Source organism: Natrix helvetica (genome assembly GCF_964273705.1).
Source record: "Natrix helvetica genome assembly, chromosome: 3".
Classification (NCBI taxonomy): Eukaryota; Metazoa; Chordata; class Lepidosauria; order Squamata; family Natricidae; genus Natrix; species Natrix helvetica.
In genome coordinates this window covers 135,058,092-135,084,154 of record NC_138549.1, presented here as the reverse complement: position 1 = coordinate 135,084,154, position 26,063 = coordinate 135,058,092, and the positions used below count along the sequence as shown (strand labels likewise).

Genomic DNA, 26,063 nt, shown 5'->3' with positions numbered 1-26,063 from the left:
AGTGGATTGCTTATTTTTGATGAAGACTAAACTTCAAGTCACTCTTGAATCCTGGTGACGATTAGGCCCTAAAGTTTTCTTTGCAATATTTTTGGAAGTGGTTTGTCATTGCTTCAGAATCACCCAGATGACTTCATGCCTAAAATGGGATTAAAACACATGATCTCCAGTCTGCTGTCTCAACTTCTACACCAAACTAATTATAGAACTTGGAAAAAAAAAAACCAAAACCAACCCTCGAGTGATTGAGAATCTACATCAGGGGTGTCAAACTCATGTCATCATGGTGGCATCACATGACGTATCAGGACTCCACCCCACTTTGCTAAACCAGGCATGGGCATGGCCAGCATGTGACGCATCTAGGAGTTTGATAGCCCTGATCTACATAGAAAAAAGGTATAGTCGGTAACATCCTTCCTCAATTGGCCATGAATCTGTTATCTGTGATTAAAAAAGTAAGCATCAGTAGCATGCTTCATGATACAATGCTCTTTAAATTAATAATTAGGCTGTTATATTTGAACCACTCCCTCATTTTAAAAAATGCATTTTATAACATTTACATTTCTATCCCAGATTTGGAGAAGACACTACAATCCATGGCATTTTTAGAAAAACAGGTAGCAGATGTAATGGGCTAAGGCATGAGATCTCAGGCCAGGGTGGAAGCAGGGATGGGCTTCAGTCTTCCCTTTTCATTCTTCTCAGGTGTATTGACATTGTTAGAGGAAGCAAACAAGGTTTTGTGTGTATGATCCTCTGTGCAACTCCCCAGCCAGCATTGTCCTTGATGCTTAAAAGATTACCCACCAATTGCAATACATTGCATCTCCTTTTTTTTCCTTTAAAGGGAATCACAGGAAAAAGACAGTACAAGCCATGGGGTGAATCATTGCCGCCAAGGATGGGAAGGGAAAATATTCACTACAACAAAGGAGACTTGTAGGAAAATAATTAAATCTATAGCTTACCCCATGATAGGATTTTAAAATCAGTCTAAATTTGGTATTATTCTCAAAATACCAAGGAAAGGTAGCTTTTATTTTAAAGCATGTTTGATATACTGTTGTGTATCTCTAACTATTGAGAATTGAAGAACCAACTCCATGTGTACGTATGCATCACATATTATTCGTGATATCTCTGACTTCATTTCCTAAGCAACTGATTTCCACCTTGATTATGTCTTGCTGAGCAAAATCATTAATTGCAGGAATTGTGCAGTGCTTTTCACACTAATGGCTTTTCATTGGAGAAAAAGTTGACCCCAAGTAGAAATTCTACTAATTAAAAAGTAAAAGCCAACTATAATTTTATAGATGATATTGCAAAAAAGGATGTTTAAATATCATAGCTTCGATGCAAGAACTGTTTTTATACTTTCTTTTTAACAATAAAGGCACAGAATGTAACTTCAAACACAAGATGGCACTAGTTATTTTCTATATTCTTGAAAGGAAGGGAAAGTGTAGTTGTGATAGATAAGAAGTCAAAACAAAACACAATGCATTTGATGGATCTTTTTGACACAACTATTTCTGCTTCTATTTCTGCAGATGCAAAACAGATTACAGAACTATTTTCTGGGCTATCGTGAATCAGAGTCCTCAAAAAGGAGGAGACTGAGCAGATTGGCGCCATTGAGATTATCTTCTCTGACATGAGCACAAGATGTAGGAAAGTAGTGGGTGGAATTTTAATAGGCTTTTGATGTTGTTAAGTACATTTTGCAGCATTCCAGACCAGGGTGAGGGCTTTGCATAAAAGGACTCTATTGCCATGCCAACAAAGGAGAAAAAACAAATAAACGGGGTGAATTACAGAACCATTATGCACAAAAAAAATGGCCAAATGTCCCTCATTTATATTTAATATACCTATTATCTGGTATATGTAAAGAAATTGTATGTGATCTTTGGTTTCATTTGTTACTCTCGTAGATACATCCATGTTGAAGATAAATTGTACAGACTAAAGACATGTATAAGAAACACATCCCTACTAATGAATATGTATTTCTTATCCACGAAAAATAACCAGCATAGAAGGAAACTACTTATATTGTAGGAGAAAAGCTTATATTAATCAGAAAATAGAACAAAAGTGAATGTGATCTCAACCCAATAGTGTTAAGACAGGTATCAAAAGTTAAAATATTATGTTCTGTAATAAAGACTGATAAATCTGTAGGCCAATGATAAACCCTAGCATAGCTGACCATTGATAAAGCCCTTAAAATGTTTTAAATGGGGACCATTCTCAATATCACTGAATATCATCAGCATTACTAAATCTGTAGCCCTATTTTCCTTTGAAAAACATTGTCTTTATAATGCCAATTAATAGATGTATTTATGTATTTTCCTGAATTATCAGTTTAGACACAGCTACTGTCATTGAAATGTTTACATACTATTAGTGAACAGTTGACTTTTAAATTATTTTATAGCACATAACACTCCACAGAAAAATAAAACCCTTTATTGATAGTACGAACATTTAACATGTTTAATGCTGCCATCTATAAAAATGATAAAAAGACTTCTGTTTCATACATTTGACTTTACAAATATACAGATGTTAATGAACAATTAATACTAGGTTATACAGTTTGAACTTCATTAAAATCTAATTAGTCCATGACACTTTTCAATACACAATCAAGAGGATATTAAACATTTCAATTCCATATTTTAACTATACAGAAAACTGAAATACTAACCCTTAAAATCTTAGGGGATTAGCTGGAATAATTTTCATAGTTGTGCTTAATCTCAGGATATTGGCTATTAGCAACAAAATACATTTCCTTCTACACTGTCCCCAATATTTTTGTAGACTATAGTACTCAGTGCATTTCCTAATGAAATTCATTACTGTGTATAAATCTCTATAGTGTCATATTATAAAGAAAGGATACAAGTTAGTAAACATATATAAATATTTTAAGGGCTGCTACAATAACCTCTTTTAAGGTAAGACACAATTCCATCAAAACGCTTACTTGGGTTCAGTTATATAGCCTTCCCAATAATGGTTGTACTATAAAACTGAATTGTCTATGTGCTTATCAGGGATGTTTCCTATGCATCTATATCCAAATACTTAGGAAAAAAATTATATAGACCATAATATGTGAAGAATAGCATTAGGTTTGTATGATTTCCTGTATCAATATATTGTGGAATATAATGCAACCTCAGAAATATTTGACACTTTGTTAAAATACAATAATCTAGCAATCCCATACAAAAAAGGGAGGGGGGAGAACAATGTCTAGATCCTACATAGTGGCATTCTGAAGTAATGCTTTTTTTAAAAAAAAATTGTAATGAAGAACTTTGGTCTGATGCAGGAATGGGCAATTTTGTGGTGGCACTTATAATTGCTGGAATGAGGCAAGATTTTTTGGCTTATTTTTTATCTTTAAAATGCAAAATATATGTGACAATGATAGGCAAAGAAGTATGCACCAATTTCAGCCCTTATTTGCTTTAAAAGCACTGAAAAAACCTGCACCATCTAAACCCAGATATTTGCTCCTAAATTTCACAACAATACCACCCACAACTCAAGGATTTTCCAAACCTGATCACTGAATGTCAAAGCAGCAAGTTGCAATAGTTTTAAAAGATTATGTTGTGATTCTTATTATTAGTGCACACTGAGTTTGGTGAGGCATTCACATATTTTTCCTACAGTCAAATTAAAGACACCCAGTTTATCATTAACCTTGATCTTGATTATCGCTGTAATGAGATACTCCTGAAACAATTTCAAACATGAACAGCTATATAAGTATATTGGCCCCACTGACATGATCAAGGCATAAACTTTTGACCTAAAGTTTGCATTATTGAAAGATTTATTACAAAGAAAACTGCTTCTTGAGCCTTATATTGGTCCCAGTTTATTATTTTTCTTAGGAAAATGGATTTTCTCAAATACATAAAGCCTTAAAAGTAATTGTACAAGTGATCTGAGGTATAAATAATGTCAACGTGATCACTGTTAAGATTAAAAATGTTGTGTCTAGGTATGTATACATCTTTCTATATAAACTGCATCTTTGAAAGCTTAAAAATTTGGTTTCCATATTGCTGCCAAAACGGGCAATTTTCTTCAGAGACAATAAAACTTATCTAGCAAGGCTTATGCCTGCTTGAGTTACAGCGTTATTACATCTGAAGCAATTCTTTACTTATTGCTTTGGATCTTTTTGTACTGATCCTACCTTTTTTATATATAAACATCTGAAAATCCTGATTAGTCATTTCTGATTTCAAGTAGTATTTCACTTTTTTCTCAAGGAACAGCAAAGGCCCTACTCTCAGAAGTTCTACACACAACAGTAGAATGCTTATTAAAATTTTACTTATTTTGCTCTATGGAGAGAAACTTGTAAGGAATGGACAATATTTTGTAAAGACTGGTAACTTGGTTGCTTAAAGCTAACAACTCTTTTCAAAGTTTGTATCATAGGAAAAACATGGGTTGCATACAATTTAGCAACAGGACCAAAGTGCGCCTGACAGCAGCTACATTATTATTATTTTGTTCATAACAGAGAAAACCAATCTAATGTTCACCTTTGGGATATTTCCTATTCATAGCACATTACTAATAAATATGTTGGAAAGGATTAAGAACCATATTGATTTCAAACATTCATGATTCAGAAACTGTTATTTTCTACAGTTGGATAATGCCTACTGGTATTACAGAGAATCACATTCATAATTGCAGGCTTTAGCTCAGGCACTTCTTAGAAAAGGAATAGAAGTTTGCATGGAGTGTTTTTCTGCATAATTTAAAAATGAGTATTCTGTTGTCATAGTCCATAGGTCAGCTCCCAGAACAAAGCAACTGCTTCTCTTTTTGTTTGATTTCCCTGCTGCCATGAGATGCCTTGAGGCTCTGAATGTTCAAAAAATTGTACAAGTTGTATTATTTTCTACACTGTATAAAACAAAGAAACAAACGTGTTATACAAGAAGATTCTGTTAGTACTTAAATAAATAACATGGAGTGAATAAGACTGAGTTTCAGCTTTAGGAATTGCAAACACTTGGAATGTTACTCTTTTTAAGACTAGCTATTGGTTGGCAATAAAATCTCAATATCTTTCCCATTGGCTACAACAGCGTTGCTTGAACAGCTAGTTGCCATTTCCATAGGAGAACCCAGGGATGCCTGACTTGAAGTTTTCACTGGTGGCGTGGTAGTTGCTGGAGAAGGAGCCAGACCAGGTTTCTTTGGAGGAATTGGTGGAGGAGTTCCTCTTTCTGCTCTGGGTATAGTGGGTGATTTAATTCCAGGTGAAAGGGGACTTAAAGGACTAGAGACCTTACCTGGGCTAGTTTCACTTTTGGGACTCATAGCATTAGCGAGATTTCGATAGTCTGTGCCAAAAGGTGAACTGTTAGGGGAGACAGATTTGATAGGCCCCTGCTGACTGGTGAATCTGGAGAGAACCTGAGTGACTGTATTGCGGGCAAGCTGTTTTGCTGCAGAATTATCAGCAAAAGTAGGTGACAAATCTCTGGAGGGTGGACTTTGGAGACCACTTGATTGATGATCTTGATCAGCCTGAGACTGGAATTTGTGACGAGCAGCATGGAAGCGCTGATTGATTCCCACTTGATAGGAAGATTGGTAGCCAGGGTTGCTGGTTGATGTTCCAAGCAGACGCTTAGTCATGACCGGGGAGGAACATGGTGAAGATGTCAGAGAAGAAGAAGCCGTATTGCTGGGAGATAAGGAAATTCCATTGGAAGGGAGTGGTGGAACTGAAGCAGAAAGAGACTCTGTTCTTACTGGGGAGGTGCTACTTTCTGCAGTACTCTCAGCAGCTGGCCCAACAGACTTGCGGTTGTCTAGATTCTCTACTGCAGTTTGAGACGCCTCAACACCTGTTAGTGTATCAGCATCACAATGTCCGTTTGCCTTGGCATAGGGATGGAGGGCTGTGGCTAGTGGTAACGTGTGTGCCAATTTGATTGAAGATTCCTGGTTCATGTTTTCTGTCAAGTGATTACTAGTCTGAGAAGCCACTGACCTACCTAAGGGGATTTCTGTAACAGTTGATGTAGACACCACTGAGACACATGGGGATGTATTCTCAACTTTGTTGCTGCCAGTTTTCAAATAGGTTTCTACTTGTTTTAATGCTTTTTTCAGATCCTCTATTTCTTCTTTTAGGACTTTGGTGCGGTTTTCTTCGCGGTTAAGTTTGGCTTTCAACTGCTCTCGTTCAATGTCAAACTCAGATAACTGTTTTTCAACTTGTGCTTCCATTTGCAAGCCTCTTTTCTTCTTGGCTGCTAGCTCCTCTTCCAACTGGTTTACTTTGCTTCTTTCCTTGTCCAACTTCACATTTAACTCTCCAAGCTTTTGCCCTTCCTCTGTAGCTTTAGTTGTGGCTTTCTTACATTCCAACATAAGCATAGAAGAAAGTTGCTTGTGGTGTGCTCGCTCTTCCTCCAGTTGGCTAGCCAACTTTTTCTGTTCCCTCTCGAACTTCTTCACCTGAGATTTTTCAAATTCCAACTAAAACAAAAATATATATTTGAAAATGTTAAAAGCTTTAACATCCAATCAAACTAAAATAAATAAATAAAGAGTGAATAATGGATGAAAAGATTTGTCAGAGGAAAAAAGTTTTTAATATTTGTATTTGAATCCAAATAAGTAAAAGGTTATAGAATAAATAGAACAATAATAGATTATAAAGTAAATACAACATGGAATGTCTAATTTTCTGCTTGTGGGAGAAAGTAAAGACTCAGAATTTAGAAACCAACATAAGTTCCCCCACCCATAGAAGGCATGTTCTCTTGTGTTAAACATTAATTAATCATTTCCCTCTGATTGCTACTTGGGAAGAAGACATACCTGTTGTGTGAGCCGTTCTCGTTCTTTTTCCAGCATGTAAGTGACATCATCGCCTTCAGCAGTATCTTGGGCGTGTCGCTGCCTTTCTTCTTCAAGATCCAAAATTACCTTTCAAACCAAAATGAACATTATCAATCCCATTCAGAGAAGTAATTACTACTGTATCCAAATGTAAAGAAACAAGATTCTTATCTGCCCAAAGCAAAATTTAAAGCAGCCACAGATACTCCTTAACTTTTGTTGATGAACAGATCTTTTGGTAAAACAGACATCTACCACTCCCAGCATACCTTTTAATATTCTTCAAATTTATCCTTGTTATTTAATTATACATGTAATATTTGACTTGCAACAGTAATTGACCCCAGAATTACACTTGTAAACTATTTTGGTCATTATGACTGGATTTATTTTATGACATTTTTGCATCAGTCATTTTGCATCAGTCAAAACCACAATCACTAAATGAATCCATTTCACCTGATGGACTTTCTTTGCTGGAAATTAGAAGTAAATGCTGGAAACTGGCAAAAAAATCAACTGAAAATAATGCAACATTGGAGAATGCTGCAAATGTCTGTAAGGACCTTATCAAGTACCCAGAATGTGACCATGTGACTGTGTTTGCATAGGTGTCTGTGGCCATCATAACTTCAAATTCCTGCAGTTTCTTGGCAAACATCCCCGGTGCTTTGCCATTGCCACTTTCTTAGGGCTGAGAGAAAGTGACTGCCCCAAGATCACCCAGCTGGCTTTGTGCTCAAGGTGAGAATAGAACTCATGGGTCTCCCAGTTTCTAGCCTGATGCCTTTAACCACTACATTAAACTGGCTCTGGGATGTAATTCGAAAGTAAAATAACAATTAAGCAACCATTTGCATGATGATCCATCTAAAGAGCTTTTTTACATTCTATACTGTATTAAAGAAAAATCTAATTCCATTTCTTTAAGCTTTAATTTCTTTTAATTAGACTATAATACAGAGGATTGTTTGCAGCTTTAAACTTAAATTTAAACTTATGTAACAGCATAACAAAATTGAAATTTAAATACTGCTTTTAGAAAAATACAAATATAATAATGCAATGCAATAAATTGTACCACAGTAATTTATTTCTGCAACTAAGCTGCAACAATGGTAAAATAAAAGAAAGGCATGGCTAGATTTATAAATATAAATATCAGGCAACTATATAGATGCTAAAAATATATAGCTGGTTGTTAATTATACATATTTAAAATTAGAGTATTTTTAATTTACTGTTTGGTACATTTCAATTTTAATGTTTTTGTTTTGTTTAAAAAATGTTTAAATTTAAGGTTATTTACAAAAAAAATGATCGGAATATATATGTATTTAACTATTTAACTTTTTAACTATCCAACTCCCTCATTAATTAGCCAAAGAGATTCTTATATAACATTATATAATAGTGCATATTTAATAATTAAAATTAAAAGTAGGTAACTCGATAATACTATAGTGTTCTAAATAAGAACAATTACTACTTTTCATTAAGCTTCCAATGAGATGGAAACTCACCTTTCGGTGTCTACTTTCTGCAGCAGCCAATTGAGACAACATTTTTTCCTGCATATTCTTGCAATGTTTCATTACTACCTTCAGAATGGATAAAGGATTGGCACAAACAGGTTGCTTTTCACCATAACTTTCTTCCTTCAGTGCTTCAAAATCTCTCTGAAGAGCCATCAATGGATCACTAATGTTGTATTTTCCATAACGTTCTTCAATAAAAGCATCTTTACGTTGGGCCTGAAATTATGAAGTATTTATTAGCATCTAATAAAGAAAATCAAGTTAAAATCTTGTTACTTCAATGAAATAGAACAAATGAAAGAGTAAACAGATAAGCAAATGCCAATACACCTTCTGCCTATATGCATGAGTATCAGAAAAGTTAATTTATACAGCCCTATGAAATATTTGAGAAATTGGGAAGAGCCTCAACAAATGCTTAAAAACATTGATTTATATATAGACAGGGATTAAACAGTGCAAAAGGGAACAGTGAAAAAGTCAAGATAAAAAATAATACTAAACAGAGAAATACTAAGAAAAAAGCAGAACCTAAACATGTAACTTCAATAGAAGGCATTCAAGAAAGGTGCAGTAACAAAGAATAGAAATATGGACAGGTATAGGAAAGGAAGCAAAACCTAGCCCTACAATCACTTTATAACCATGATCTTGTATGCATTTCTACTACTTGTCAATTAAATAAAATAATGCATGCTTTTCTAGTTTTCTGAATGCAACTACAAACTATCAGATATAACCAGATAGGGAAAGGGATCTGAAGCCAGGATTTAACACCATATATTTCACCTGCTATGAAATTCCTGGGACTGATGGTGTATTTCCAGCAGACGACAATATATTTAGGGACATATGGAAACAAATAGTATACAGTAAAATTAATATCTTGCTTCCAATTGCAGAGCATACCCATAGTCTGAAAAATATTTTTCTTTCGCTATGATCTCCAGAATCATCACTGCAGCTTTCACTTTGTGTCCTCACTTTTCCCAACAGGAAACCATATGCAGGAAAGGGAAGTTCAAGTTCAAAATGCACAGTTCTGTGGTATTTTAAGAGCCATTAAACAAGCAGCTCCAAGATCAACACAGAATAAAATTTGCAGAAAAACTAATGGAGCATCTCTCCCTCCCTAATCCTGTTTATGGAGATTGAGGAATACATTGTTAGGAAATCTGCTATCTTTTAATCTGCTTCCATTTTTTATTGTTTCCCATATTGGTTTACAGATACCTAATACACAAATACAGGGGTATGTACCCAGTGGTGGGATTCAATCCACTTAACAACTGGTTCACCCAAAATGTGAGTGCGCACACATGTGCATGGCTTCCGTGCATGCGTGCACGCTTGGCTTCCACCACACGGCGAGGGTTAACTGAGCAGCCTTTTGGGGCCTGCTCCGCTCCATCTTTGCTCTCTGGGGCAGCGGCTGCTTCTCTCTGCTGCTACTCTTGCTGGGAGAGAGAGAGTCTCTTATACAATTTAGCACCTGTGAGCTGTTGCTTTCCTCTAATCCCAATCAGAAAGCATGTAGTACAGAGAAGCAGCAGTCATGGTGAGGGTGAGGCATGGAGATTAGCTGGACGGTCTGGACCACATGGCGAAGGAAAGGATATAGGGCGGGGCTGGCCAGTGGTCGATTTTACCGGTTTTCCGAACTGCGCAAAATCATAACAACCAGTTTACACAAGCTGATCTGAACCGGCTGAATCCCAGCCCTTTATGTACCTATGCATCATGAAAACACATACATATATGCACATACGCATGTCCAAATAAAATACAACATAGTAAGAGAGAGATGGATTATATCAAATGACCTTGGAATTTGCTTTAATCTAATATAGAAATTTGGACAAGTATTTTTTTGATTGTAGTACTGAAGAGCACTTCTAGGAAATGGATCATTTAACTCAGGAAATGAATCAGTTATTCTGAATATAAAATTAAAGCAAAGCATTTTTTGACACAGTAATTTACTAGCTGTTTGAACCTGAAAGTACAGGCTTAAGTTCGTTACTTCTATTCTAGATGATATTTTTAAGAGGAAAAAAATGCATGCATCTGACAAGCAAAGCATCTGACAATTTGATGAATCGTCACAGGATTTTCTCTGCAGGATCTCTTCTGCACCCTGTTATTCACGAATACTTGTGAATAATTCATGAGTTATTATTTGGGGCTTATTCACTCTTAGGAATGGCAGGAAGCAGTTAAATTATCTGGATGGGTGATATACTATAAATAAGGAAAAACAAGAAGCAAGCCCCTCTGTACGGGAATGGACATACATTTCTAGTTGACTGAAATAGTATATGAATAACAACTGAACTATCTAAATCCTGACCAATATATGAGGATGAAAATGAATGAGCTTTAGAAGAATTAATATAAACAGTTTCTGAGATAAAGGATTTTACCTTTTGTAAAAATAACTTAGTAATATCCTTTCTTAGTTCCCTCAATTGGAGCAAATTTAAAGGAATACAGGAACTGCTAGAGGAGACGATATTGTGGTTGCAAAATCCTTCCCATAAGTTAGCAAATACTTTTAGGTATTTAAAGTGTGCATGTATGTGTATCTGTTAACCCACAAGGAATTAGTATCAAAAAACATAAGCCCCTCTGATTATTTGATTAGACAACTGTACTAAATAATATACCCCAACCCAGTAAATGCTGCAACATTCGACATGATTTTGGTATCTTGAGTGTTTCTTATCCATACTGCTGAGAAGATTGTTCTTTGCTCCTGAACCTGGTGACTATAACATATTAATACAATGCAATAATACTACCTTAAATGGTGGTGAGAACATAATAATATGAAAGTATGATAAAACTCAATTTGGTTAGTGATATCCATTAATGGCTCAGTGAAATTAGAGAAATTGTCTTTAAAACAAAATTGTCTGGACTTCAAGACATATCTGACAGTTTAAAATCCCCCCTTCCCTTCATTCCAAATTCAACATACTGTAGGTATCAGGTGATATTAATAATTTATTTATTTTGTCTAAGCCACTAACATTGTCTAAGATCAGGCATTCTTCAAAAAGTGCACTATATATTGAACATAGTACATGTTGCAAATACTTTTCCTTTTGGCCTTAGAGTGATATTCATTCTACAGTGTTTTTGCCAAACAGTAACTGTGAAGTGCTACTGAAACTGCAAGCGCCTAGAAATTTTTTGCTTTGTGAATCTCTTTTGGAAATTTTCACCATAGCAGTCCTACAAAGGCTCTACATACAAGCTAAACAAGAGTCAATTTATCAGTGGAATCACATGTTTTGAATTACAGGCAACTCTTACCCGTTCTAGGATGAGAACACTGATTCTCATTCAGAATTACTCAGTAACTGAATAAGGCAATTTATGAATGGCCACTGGAAAAACAAACCTCTGTACTTGTAGAGGAAAAATACCCCAGGAAATTGAAAAAAGTGAAATGGGGCTTGTTCAATCTTAATCCATACAAATATGAAAATGAAAAAGCAGTTATGAATGATTGTCCAGTAATTTAATCCAATCCGGATACTGATATTCCTGATGTACTACTATGCCTTCATTTTTGTGAACCATGCAGGAACATTAATCCTACAAAGAGGTTCTCTGATTATTATCATAAAAGCAGAATGTTAATGTTTATTAACATTGTTAATGTTAATGTTTATTAACATTAGTAGCTGAAGAACGATGTTGATTCAATAGTAGTAGTTTCAATTGAGGTTATAATGTTTCAGTATACTTGACTTGATTAGACTTGCTTACAATATTTTATCACAATAGCTGACAGCATCCCAAAAGTTAAATCAAATCAAAGCAATTTAGGACTTGGTTGGGCAAACACTGGGAAATTTCAGGGCTGTAGGCTTAATTGAAAATTCGAAAAAATAGTATCACTTGGGTACTTTTATCAAGTTATTGTCAAGAAAATATGGACATTTCTCACCAGGAATGAAGCTTGTTTGAGATGCTCTTTATTGTAAATGACATAAAATAAAAGCTAATTCATAAAGAACAGCCATGTAAGTAAATTCATGGTGAATTTCTGAAACGGGTAACAAGGTTTTTGTTCACAGTTCCAGTCACAAAAAAGATATTAAAAGAAACAACTGTAATTTATACTTTTGAGGTATACATGTGACAAACTTAACAGGTCTTATCTATGTAATGTAATTTCAAAAGTTACTATCTACAATTTTATCAATATTATTGAAGATTGTTGGGAGCAACATACTGACTCTGTAAACTGCTTAGAGTGTCAGGGGAAAAATTTCACCCTGAACTAGTGAGGCTTAGACCGCGGCTTTTCCAAACAGGCATATCTTCTATAAGCGAAAAATAAAATAAAATCCCAGAAACATATTCTAATTAAAATTAAAAACAAGCTTTAATACAAAAATAATAAAATAGAAAATAAAACAAATTTATCTAATTGTTACATTTTGGCAAAAGCAATTTGTCTCCCAGCTCCCTGGCAGACGGACAAAGATCAAAAAGGAAAAAAAAGTCTCTGGAATGTGTGATGTATATAAACATGTTAAGCATGCGCAATAAATCATTGCTGATAAGGGCTTATGACCTGCGCAGTAATTCATCAGTAACTATTCATTTTAGTTTGACTAGCAAACCAATTAACGCAGTGACATAGAGAGGGTTGTAAAGCACTGTAAGCGGTATATAAATCTAAGCACTGTTGCAACCAAAATTCAGGAATGATGCAAAATGTAGCCAAACAACACATAGACAGCATCTCTATTGATGGAAAACCCCATTTCTACCCTTAATTTCTGCACAAATATAGAAAAGAAAACCACAAGTGCTCAAAAGAATAAATCAGTATTCTAGAGAGTTCTAAAATATTCTGTTTATATTTTAAACTTCTAAGGCTATCTAGAGTTTAATAAAACTAGATATATGAAAGCTCCTCTGAATTGGGTATCCTTAATTAAAGTTCTCCTTTCAAAGTACAAATTGTGATTGGATTTCAGTATTGTGTGGTGGTTGTGGTGAACTTTTCCCCATGAAAAGTGGGGGAAATACTAATGTTTCTGTCCAAATATGTGTTGCTCATATTCTCATAACTTCAAAGAGATAACACTGAAATCATAAATATGAAGATGTTAGCAAGAAAAAATCCTACTGGGAATGATTTCATTCTCTCTTCCTTATTCTACGGAAATACTTAAAATGAAATAGATATCCTACTGAGGTCTCCCTCCCATTTCCCAATGAAGTTGCCAATTAAATCAGATGAAGATAACCTGCCATTCTAATGAATTGTGGAGCCTAAGTCTACTTTCTGCTAAAATGGTCAAAGCATGAAAAATGTAGTGTAAGGCTTAAAAATCACATTAAAAAACTGCACAAAATATTTCAAACCCCTGTCTTGAAATTCTGCTTTGCCTATATGTGATGTAGCTCCATCTATTTCAGTTTGAGTTACATCAGTACTGGCATTTTTTTTTTCCATTTCCTTTAGATTTTCTGAGAGGACAAGGAGTGTATTAGACAGGGTAGGGCTGGAAAGATATTAACTACAATACAATACAATAGTAGAGTTGGAAGGGACCTTGGAGGTCTTCTAGTCCAACCCCCTGCCTAGGCAGGAAACCCTATACCGTTTCAGACAAATAGCTATCCATCATCTTCTTAAAGACTTCCAGTGTTGGGGCATTCACAACTTCTGGAGGCAAGCTGTTCCACTGATTAATTGTTCTCACTGTCAGGAAATTTCTCCTCAGTTCTAAGTTGCTTCTCTCCTTGATTAGTTTCCACCCATTGCTTCTTGTTCTACCCTCAGGTGCTTTGGAGAATAGTTTGACTCCCTCTTCTTTGTGGCAACCTCTGAGATATTGGAATAATGCTATCATGTCTCCCCTAGTCCTTCTTTCTCTTAAGCTAAACATACCCAGTTCCTGCAACCGTTCTTCATATGTTTTAGTCTCCAGTCCCCTAATCATCTTTGTTGCTCTTCTCTGCACTCTTTCTAGAGTCTCCACATCTTTTTTACATCGTGGCGACCAGAACTGAATGCAGTATTCCAAGTGTGGCCTTACCAAGGCATTATAAAGTGGTATTAACACTTCACGTGATCTTGATTCTATCCCTCTGTTGATGCAGCCTAGAACTGTGTTGGCTTTTTTGGCAGCTGCTGCACACTGCTGGCTCATATTTAAATGGTTGTCCACTAGGACTCCAAGATCCCTTTCACAGTTACTACTACTGAGTAAGGTATCACCTATACTGTACCTGTGCATTCCGTTTTTGTTGCCTAAATGTAGAACCTTACTCTTTTCACCATTGAATTTCATTTTATTAGATAGTGCCCAATGCCCAATGTTCAAGTTTGTCAAGATCCTTCTGTATCTTAAGCCTATCTTCTGGAGTGTTGGCTATTCCTGCCAGCTTGGTATCATCTGCAAATTTGATGAGTTCCCCATTTATTCCCTCATCCAAATCATTGATGAAGATGTTGAAGAGTACTGGGCCTAAAACAGAGCCTTGGGGTACTCCACTGCATTGGGATTGTCAATATTGACATTCATGATAAAGGTGAAGAACTTTCCTCTGCCCCCCTCCTCCAAGTCGAACAGAAGGATTTGGAAATTAATAGGGTTGAGCCTGTTTATTTTAGCCCATTTTGGTATATTTCCCATTCAAAATGGAAGAAAAAAAACATCACTGGTTTTCAAAGGATGGTCAGGTGCTTTAAGACTGCAATTATCAAGTTCTTCAGGGCTAATATAAATCCATGATCTACATCTCAAGGATGTTTTTTTTCCCCAAATGGAAACTGGACTTTCTTGATTTTTCTTGAAAATATTTCATTTCTCAAAAGCTTAAAAAGTCCAGTTGCCATTTGAAACAAGCACCTTTGGGACAATCATGACATGGATGTCTGAGAATGGCAGTTGGTCTTACCTGAACTGCTATTTTCGGGGCTCGGACAGGAGGTTCCAGTGGATGGTATTCTCACGCCCACTTGGCCACGAGACTGGGATGAAGCTGAAGACACACCTCTGTGCTCCACCCTTTCTTCTCCAGTTCATCGAAGTGAGCTCCCCCTGAAAACAAGGCACAAAGGAGAACTCTCACCACCCCAGCTATCCTACTACCTAGGGCGGGAATTGGAGCCTCCTGTCCGAGCTCCGAAAATAGCAGTTCAGGTAAGATAAACTGCCATTTTTCGGAGCAAGGGACAGGAGGCTCCAGTGAATGGGACCGACGAAAGCTAAGTCCCATGGGCGGGGAACTAATGGTCTGCAATAACCTGCTGTAGCACCCTGCATCCGAACGTTGCATCAGCCGATGCGAACGCTTCCAACCTGTATTGTCGAATGAACGGTAATGGGGAGGCCCACGTAGCCGCTCTGCAAATGTTGTCTATCGGGGCCTGGGAGGCCCAAGCCACCGAGGTGGTGGTGCTCCTTGAGTGAGCCGTGATGCCAGCCGGTAGCGGCAACTTCTGGGACTCATATGCCAGGGAGATGGCTAAGCAGATCCACCTGCTAATGGTGGAATACATTACCCTTTTACCCAGGGCAGAAGGTTGGAAGGATAGGAAAAGAGCCTCTGACCTCCGAAAGGAGGCCGTCTGCTTCAAGTAAATACAGGGCCCGTTGAACATCCAACCGGTGCCACTGCTGTTCCCGTTCCCTAACTGGGTTTGGACAGAAATCCGGAAGGACAAGTTCCTGGGAACGGTGCAAGATGGAATTCACTTTTGGAAGAAAGGCTGAATCTAACCTCAAGACAACCCTGTTGCTGTGGAACATGCACAAGTCCTCCCTGGAGGAGAGTGCTCCTAGCTCTGAAACCCGTCTAGCCGACGTAACAACGACTAGAAACATCACCTTAAGAGTTAGGTGCTTCAGGCTAACCGTCCTCAACGGCTCAAAGGGCTCCTTCATGAGAGCCTGTAGGACGGTGGGGAGGTTCCACGTGGGGAATCTATGCACCACTGGAGGATGCAGGTTGGAGACCCCCTGAAGGAACCTCTTCACAACAGGTAGTTGGGTGAGGGGGACCGGGCCCTTGCCTGGGAGAATCGTGGCAAGGGTAGCTAGTTGCCTGCGCACAGTGCCCCAGGTGAGCCCTTTATCCAAGCTGTCCTGGATAAATTCAAGGACTTGTGGAACTGACGCCCTGATGGACTCCACCTGGTTTGCCTGGCACCAGGTTACGAAGGAAGTCCAGGTGGAATCATAGATTCTCATGGTGGATTTCCTGCGCATGGCCTCTATGGTTCTAATCACCCGCAGGGATAGATGGGCCCCTCTCAGGTGCTCCCGTTCAATCTCCACATGGCTAGTTGCAGCCAGTGTGGCTCCGGGTGCATAAGCTTCCCTTGGTGCAGTTCTATTTCCCCCTCCGGGATCCGCCATGGAACACTGACAGGATCTTGAGACCCGCGAACCAGGGCCTCCTCGGCTAGTGAGGTGCCACCAGGATCAGCTCTGCCTGTTCCCTGACTAGCTTCTGAACTACCCCGGGAATGAGGGGGAGGGGAGGAAATGCGTACAGCAGCCCCTTTGGCCATCTTGTGCGAAGGGCATCGACCCCTTCCGTTCCCCGAACTAGGAACCGAGAGAAGAACTGAGGGAGCTGGGAGTTGGCCGGAGTGGCGAAGAGGTCCACCATTGGTCATTCGAACCTCTGGCAGATGCTCTGGAACAGCTCCAGGGATAGGCTCCAGTCTCCATTGTCTACCGCCTCTGCCTGATGGTTGTCGATCCCCGTGATGTGCTCCGCCCGGATTGACTGCAGGTGTCTCTCCGCCCAGTTGCCCAACGACATCACCTCGGTGTGCAGTACCTTGGACCGTGTGCCGCCCTGTCGGTTGATGTGGGCCTTGGCTGCCATGTTGCCAGGTGAGGACCAGGATGTGATGGCCCTCGATGGAGGTCCGAAAGTGCCGAAGCGCCAGATGGATCGCCCGGAGCTCCAACCAGTTGATATTGTGTTGGAGCTCCTGCCATAACAACCGACTCTGCGCCAATTGGGATCCCACGGTCACCCCCCCCAGCTGAAGAAACTGGCATCCGTTGTGAGGACGAGTCGTTCCTGGTCCCTGAACTTGTACCCCTTGAGCAAGGCTGGGGACAGCCACCACTTGAGAGAGATCAGTACCTGAGGGGTGGCCTCGACCTTGGCCGGCAAGCTGTTGGCCCTCTGGAATGGTAGGAGTCGCCACTGCAGAGTCCTGGCGTGCAACCGTGCCCACAGTACTACCTCGAAGCAGGATATGAGCTTCCCCAACAGGCTGCAGAGAAGGGCTATGGGAACATAACAGTCCCTGCGGACCTGCTTAATCATCTTAATGCCTAAACACCGAGAGTGGTGTGTGTGTGTGGGCTGGCGCCTCGGCTTGCCTCGGCTCGATGTAGCTCTGTGTGCTCTCCGCTGCTCTGCAGCGTGCCCACAATTCAAAAAAATCTTTTTCGCGCTCTTCTCTGCGCTCCGCACTTTGCCCCGGCTCGAATCCCAGCCACCAAAGTCATCCTCCATTGAATTGGAGCGATGGGAGGCCGTGGGGCTGGAAATCCCGAGCCTCAAGCCTCCCGATTGCCAAAAGCTCCGGGAATCGGCGCCTTGTGTTTGGCGGTGCCAGAAATGGCCGCCGCAACCTCTAGCGCTCTTTCTGATCCCAGGGATACAAAGTAACACTCCCTGGTGGCTAGGAAGGACACCACCTAGAGCTACTTACAGGCTAGAGCAGAGAGCTATTCACAGAGGCAAGGAAGCAAGGAGGTTGCAGTAGAGATAAAATCGCAGGAGAAGTTTAAAATAGGTCTCGTTATTTGGCCGTACTTAGATGAACTGGAGAAGAGTGGAACACAGAGGCTTCCGCTTCATCCCAGTTTCGTGGCCAAATGGGCATGACAATACCATCCACTGGAGCCTCCTGTCTCTCGCTCCGGAAAATCCTCATAAACATTCATATTAAGTGTAGAAAGAATACTGATTGCATGGCATATAGATAAATTTCTCAAGAAACTATGAGTGGGCAGCATAAAAAGGTTAAATAGAAACAATTCAAATTATGGTCATAGCAAACCTTGTTCATTGCTGAAGTCCTCTGTATCTATCAAACATATAACTGATAAACACAAACACAGTTATAACCAACATTATGTTATCATATTTACACTCACACAATGCATCCTGCATTAAATATCACTCTCTCATGTGCCCCTAAGCATGGAGTCAACATGGAAGAATATATATATATAAACAATATTTGGTACAAATAAGATACATGATCTATATATTTGGAAATTATTATATTTTTTCCTTTTGCTTAATACAATTACAATCAACTAAAAGGAACTGGGGAAAAAACCTTATAAGCAATGCACCAATATATAAAAAGAAACAAACTTGTCCGTAGTAAGATGACCAGAGAATAATACTTAAGATAGCTTAGAAAGAAGAGCTGAGATTGAAAAGCATCAGAGATTTTATCATTACTTTGTTTCTATAAAGGAAGTTTAAAGGGCAAGCATCTAGAATTCTGATAATTATGGATATTATTCAAGTGTTATTTAAAGTGAAGTATTCATACTTTGTCAAATTCTATTTAGTTCTTTACATGGACATTACTTAAATGACACTGTCTTCGATGCAACCTTTGCATATTCAAAATTTCTGCCAGAAGAGAGCCATGGCATGTTAGCTTGCACTAGCTATTAAAGCTTCTCTCCTGCAAATATTCACACTGATTGTGCAGACACTTGTATTAGGAAGCTGACATTACAAAGCAATGTTGATGGGATTTTCCATAGCAATCGTGTGATCAGCATTCCATGAGTAATAACTGCCTTTCCTAAGAATGTATATTTGTCTTTTATCTTTTCAAGGCAGACATTCACAAAACCCAAAAAAGGTTTCTACAGTAATTTTGTCACATTATCTTTAGAGGAGGAGATATGAGACAAAAGATAAGTTCTTTCACCCTATTTGATACCAAGGGCAGCTACTTTAAATAACAACAAAAACCTATTCATGATTCCAATGTTTGGGGGTTTATTGGTTAGAGAATCTATGTAAAAGGGGAAAATGAGTTCTTCTGATAGAGCAATCTTGTCTTCTGCAAGACTAGTAATTGTATTAAGTATTTGCTACATGCATGTGTAGTTCACATCTGGGAAGATTTATGAATATAAACACATCTTTAAGTCATACTAAATTAAATACAGTAGGCCTTTCAGTATCTATAAAAACTTTAATTTTAAACAGTGGCTCTATAAAGCATTAGTTTGACTGATCCTTTTAAACAATACAGCTGTCAAAACTACAGGAAAAGCAAGCTAACAATTTGTATTATAGAAGGAAATAACATCCTCGGTACAATCTGTAATGCATTGTTCTAGGAGTTATATCACTTGCTAAAAAAAGCAGGAGTTGGGAGGTTCTACTGAATCACTCTTTGTGAAAATGGTTCAAAGGTAGCTATATTCTCATAATAAAACAAAGAGTATATTTTTCTAAAGTAGAGGCTTTCACTTATGTCTTTGAAGCAATCTATGATTTAGCCACAAAACTAGATTATATGTTTCTACACATATAAAATTCTTACCAGTAAATCGGAAAGTAAAGATTAGATGCATTTAATGCTGCATAAAACTAGTGATTTATTCAGAAGAGAATTAGTACTTGCTGTTATGAGTATTTAAAATCTGATGAGAATAGAAATCAGAAAATAGAGCAAAATTAACTGTACTTGTAATGTAGTGCTTTTCTGATGGTCTAGACATCAATTCACATTATGCATTGATTTGCCAATCAACACAAACCAATGTCAATGTATACACATCAATGTGGTCAGGAATACTTTTGTCTAATGTTATCTGGTATGCCTATAATGTGGGATTCTTCAGATATCATTCGTGTCTGAGTGGTCTCCCAGCTTGACTACTGCAATGGGACTGCTGTTGAAGACTACCTGAAAACTTCAGTAGGTCCGGAATGCAGTGGTCACAGGGGGTTGGCAGTGGGTTTGATTTAATACAGCAGTGTAACACTTCTGCTTTGCAAGCTGCACTGTTTTGCTTCTGGATGAAATTCAGGATGCTGATTGCTAAACTTTTCAGTCCTGGTATCAGCATAAAATCCAAAAAGATAAGTAGAAGTAACAATATCACTTATTTTATTTGATAAAATAAACCAATTTTGTATTCTTTCCTTTTATTTGTAATAGTCCTAACCTTTAGTTCATTCAAATATTATCATAGGATTTGATTTTTCTTAAATTCTTCTTTGTTGCATCGCACAGATTACTTCAAAGCTATAAGAAGCATCATTTGTAAATCTAGTGGGGAAAAAATTATCCAGGTCACTCTCTTCATTTCTTATTTGTATTTCCCATTTTAAATTTTAAAAGCTCAGACAATTTCTTTTGTAGATCCAGTGAAATATTCTTTTCTAAATCATTTTATGGCTATCAGTTCTAAATCCATTGCTGATATCATCTCCATCATGTCAGATAAAAATTATTCTACATCTGTCATTTCTTCAATAGCATCTTTTGGACACTGTCTATTCACAGAGGCAGACATAATTACTCGCTTTGTTCATATTGTGACTATTTTCTGATTTCAATCTTCAAAAGTATCCTTTAGTATGTGTATTGCTAGAATGTTTTTCCTCTATCTGTAATCTTTAGTCCCTTCTAGTGTCCGATTTGTGAAATAATGGAATTCTTTACGTTACGTCTTGTAGAAACAATTTCCCACCAAAGCTATTATTTATAATTCCAAAAATAATATGTAAAAGTATGTAGGCATATATGTATGTTTGGGCATATTCTAATCAAGATGCCAAAAGCATGACTCAGACCAGGTTCTTCTCCAAAAGCACACTCACCTTACTCTGTGCTAAGGAAGCTCTCTAATCTAGCGAATGCCCTGCACACTGACTTGCTGTTGCGATCATCTCATAAGTTCAGAAGTACATGTAAGGTGCTGAGATATATTTTCATGTCAGAACAGAAAACTGATTAAAAAGTTCTTTTTTTAAAAGAATACATTTGGTTTTATAATATAAAGCATATATTTTAATGATAAATTAACCAACATTTTGTGTGAGGAAGGATATTGTGATTAACCTAAAACGGAACTGAAATTCTCTGTATTTCACATTGGACTTGACTAGAAGCTGAAAATGAAATGTAGAAGTCAAAAGTCAAGAACAACTAATTCTGGTAACATTATATTTTGGATATATAGAGTTTTAGGTTAGTTTTATTCTGTTTACCAGCCTGATTTTAATCCTTATTAAGGGAAACCTACTGGTATTTCTTTATTTTCTATAATTGCATTCCTTTACCAAGACATTGATTAAATTCTGTTCTTACTATTAGTTTAATAGGAACATGCAACTTCACTTTATTGTTTCCATTTCTGAATTGTTTCATTTTATGAATCAGAATAGTAAAAATGCTATCATAAATACTTAGTAAAACTTTATGGGACATTCTAGTTAGTTTCTCTTTCTTTCTTTTTTCTTTCTTTCTCTTTCCTTCCTTCTTTATTTTTCTTCCTTTCAAAAAAGGCTTTTCTCCTTATTTCTAATATCTTCATGTTGTTTTGAAAAGAGGAATAATGTGAATCAATCATCACTGTTTAAGTAAGGTCCAAATCATAAACACTTTGTGTATCAAAATTAATCTATTACTAGCTCTGGAGCAGATCTGTTTTTGTCACATACATTTGTCTGGCAAAAATGACATATTGTGGCTCCCATCTATAAAGCAGTTCCATCTGACAGGATCCAGGACGTTAGTTTTTTCTGCTGCAGCACCTTTAGAACATCATTCCCCCTGAGGTTACATTGGCTTTAAAATTACTGGTCTCTACTATGTCATCAGGCCTGGAGGTGGAAAGATTGCAATATGGCCATAATGTTAAAGAACTATACGTTGGCACTCCCCCATGAGTTTTATGCTTCTGGTTAACTCTTTTATCTGTTTTTAATTTTATTTGTGAGTTACATAAATTTAAATAAATAAATAAATGCAGTTAACATTACATCAAGTATTTGAATAAAAATGTTGTAAAATAGATTCACTATGTAACTGCACAATTGCTTCCTCCCCCCAAATCCAATACTGTTTGTTTTTTGTTAACTGTGAAAGACAAAATTTCTAAAAAAGGGAAATAGCAGCAAAAAGAAACTTCGTAGTCTAGGAAAAAGAAACTAGAAACCTCACAGTTTCCATAATCAAATTTATATCGCAATACTACCTTTACTATAATTTTTGGCCAGCTTTTACATAAAAGAGAAACAGTTTAATGCAATAATTCATTATTTAGAAAGGGACAAGAACTTAATAGGATGATAAAGCAACAAATTTAATTATATTTGCCCTGTTGTATAATTTGCTGAAGATATTTGGACCTCTGATATGTGAGTGTGGGATTAGCATCCCTTAAAAAGTAATAAACATAAAATTTATCAGTGTGGCCCTTGTATTTGGAAACAATTGAGGAGATCTGAACATGCTTTGGGGCATCATAAAAAGGACGATCAAGAGATTCTACCTTGCTGGATGCACAAGGGCAAGGTGTCTGTAAATATGGTGTCCTATGAAATCTTTCCACCAATACAGCATCAAAGTGGCTCCAAATTGTATCAAGATTTGTGCTTTTGTGTTTGTTTAAAAAACATCTACAGTTACAGCTGAACCATAAGTTGATTTCCTAGATAGTTTGCATCAAATTAGTTGGATAAAACTTGTGATCAGTTTGAAGAGTGTTAATCAGCATCAAAATAGAACATGGAGGCTAAAGACTGAAGCTACTGCAAATACAAACCTAAGAGATGTTTAGCTGATGAAACAAATTATTCTATGTCTTAAGGAAGCAATAGTGTTTCTCCTTTCCCCTGCCTACCACACAGGTTAAAAACAGACTTAAGTGAATATTTTTAATATGTAATACATCTACATCAGTTGAAAAATAAAAACTTGAGTATGAAGCAGAATTCTACAGCTGTTATGTGAATCTTTTTCAATATCACTTTATATAAAGAAGCTATTGTGTTTTTCAAAATTGTATTATACTCTACGTTTTCCAAATAGTTTTGTAGAAAAGTTCCTCTTCTAAAACGGAATCTCCTTTAAATAGCTTGCTGCATAATCTCGAATTTCCTCAGTTCCTAGTTTTCTCTAGAGACAGATGTTTGAAAATAAATACAATCTGCGATCATAATATGAGGGGAAGTGAGAAAACAAAACTTTGTTTACTGACTGGCTAGATTAAATTAGGAAAAACAAAACAAAACAAGAGGCTGAACCACTTATAAATCCAGTCCAAAGAAATAATCTTTTTTGTAAAAGGGGGGGGAGGGAAAATTACTAATATTTTAAAAGGAAATAAAGATATCTAAAAATGTATCTGGCTAACCATGTATCAATCTTAATCAACTGAATAAAACCTGTTCCAGTAAAAATACAGGTAACAGAGCATCTTACACCTCTGCATAATTAAACTTTACAATATATATAAAAATTAATAGTTAAAAATAGTTTCAAACTTATATGAACCGCACTGGCTAGTTTCCTCCTCTAGTCAAGCTTATCATATACAATACTGGGAATTCACCCTCGTTTTATTAAAATAATAATAAAGCTGAATCTGGTTACATTCTTAGCAAAGCAGGAAAACAATGAAGTGCTTTGGATTTGATCTCCAAAAATTCCATTGCTCATGGGAGGGCAGGCAAAAAACAAAATTGCTTTGAGAAGCTGGAGACAGGTATTATATTTGTGTTTCTCAGGTTTTGAAGCATATTTCGGAGATAAAACCAGAAGCCCTTTAAAGCAGTAACAATGCAAATCTCCACATCAATGCTTGTCTTCATTTCAGACATAAAAATGCAACACTATATAATTACTGGTGTTCTTACTCCTGATATTGTTCAAAATATTAACCTGAAACCTATTTTTACATAAATCCTGAGGTTTTTCTTCCTTTTCTAAAAATTTTCTGTAGTACTTTATGATTCTATTTTATGATCTTTGGCTAAATAAATAAACTTATTTACACTTATTTTAGTATTACATCTTAAACATTGAAGCAGTTTTTATAAAGCGGGTTACTTAAATTTCAATTTTCTCTTGTTGAAGCAGACTGTAAAAGACTAGCAAATTAAAATGAAATAGCATATTGGTGGATAAGGCTATATTCTTCTGTCATCAGTTGCTGTTTACAGTCAATACAATACAATAGCAGAGTTGGAAGGGATCTTGGAGGTCTTCTAGTCCAACCCCCTGCCTAGGCAGGAAACCCTGTACCGTTCCAGACAAATGGCTATCCAACATCTTCTTAAAGCCTTCCAGTATTGGGGCACTCACAACTTCTGGAGGCAAGCTGTTCCACTGATTGATTGTTCTAACTGTCAGGAAACTTTTCTTCAGTTCTAAGTTGCTTCTCTCCTTGATTAGTTTCCACCCATTGCTTCTTGTTCTACCCTCAGGTGCCTTGGAGAATAGTTTGACTCCCTCTTCTTTGTGGCAACCCCTGAGATATTGGAACACTGCTATCATGTCTCCCCTAGTCCTTCTTTTCATTAAACTAGACATACCCAGTTCCTGCAACCGTTCTTCATATGTTTTAGTCTCCAGTCCCCTAATCATTTTGTTGCTCTTCCATTTAACTTTCAGCAGTTTTAAGCTGTCATCCCTCATCCCCCACTGGTGATGCTCAGGATTCAAAATACTTTTAAGAATATAGATAAAATCACAAAATACAAAGACCTGTAACTGGAACAAAAGAAAGCAAAGAAGTATCAATAGTAATAGGGTGTCATCCCAAAACATTTGGTTCATCACTTGAACACCATTAGCATTGACAAAATCATAATCAATAAAAGCAGCTTTATTTGAAACAATACTTTTAAACAACATCTGCCTATATCAGATCCTTAGGAAGGATTTAATAGGCAGACAAAAATGTATTTCTACCACAAGTACTGTCAAATAAAATTGTCCATAAATAAATATTCATTGTAAAAAGTCAACAAGAAAACATTATATCCTTAAGCATTGTGAAAATCATCTTTAATTCTGTAGCTAGGGACAAGATTCAGAATTCTTGTTTTGTTTAGACTTCTAATGGTTATCCACAGTTCCAGGAATAACATAAAGAAACATTTTGAGAGGATCAACATATCTTAATATGCCCAATTTATGTTAAAACGACCCTAGGAAAAGCCAACATGTACTGGGGAATATTAACTTTAGGATGAATCATTCAAAGGGAATGAGACGGAAAATGTTACTCACCCAAAAAGGAACAGGACAAGAACAATTAAAAAAAAAACCCAAGGAAAATAGCCAGTTGAAAAGACAGAGGATTATAGCTGAAAATGCCAGGCAAGAAGCATTAGAAGTGACAACATATAATCTCCTCAACAAGTATGATAAAAACTTTAGGGGGGTAGGGTGGCTAGGATGTTGTTCCTTTGAAGGTCAAAATGCGCATAGATTTAAAAAAAAAATTGAAATCTTAAAAAGAAGCAGTTTTTGACAGACACTGTAGTGATAAATAGCAGTCCTCAAACACAATAAAAGCACTAGAAGTGTGTTAAAGACCA

The 26,063-nt window shown here is 37.0% G+C and overlaps 1 protein-coding gene across 3 annotated transcripts in view; it reads right to left on the bottom strand.

Moving 5' to 3' along the window:
- Positions 1–2,462: 2,462 nt before the first annotated feature.
- Positions 2,463–26,063, bottom strand: part of CTTNBP2NL (CTTNBP2 N-terminal like) — a 33,005-nt gene continuing 9,404 nt past the window's right edge. For 2 of the 3 annotated variants that reach the window (XM_081947260.1, XM_081947261.1), the window contains exons 3-5: positions 8,442–8,672; positions 6,898–7,005; positions 2,463–6,552 (exon numbers count right to left, since the gene is read on the bottom strand). In XM_081947260.1, coding sequence (XP_081803386.1) covers positions 5,095–6,552; positions 6,898–7,005; positions 8,442–8,672 — 1,797 coding nt within the window. In that variant the 3' untranslated portion in view covers positions 2,463–5,094. The remainder of the gene's footprint in view (positions 6,553–6,897; positions 7,006–8,441; positions 8,673–26,063) is intronic. The other variant, XM_081947262.1, reaches the window with a different exon arrangement.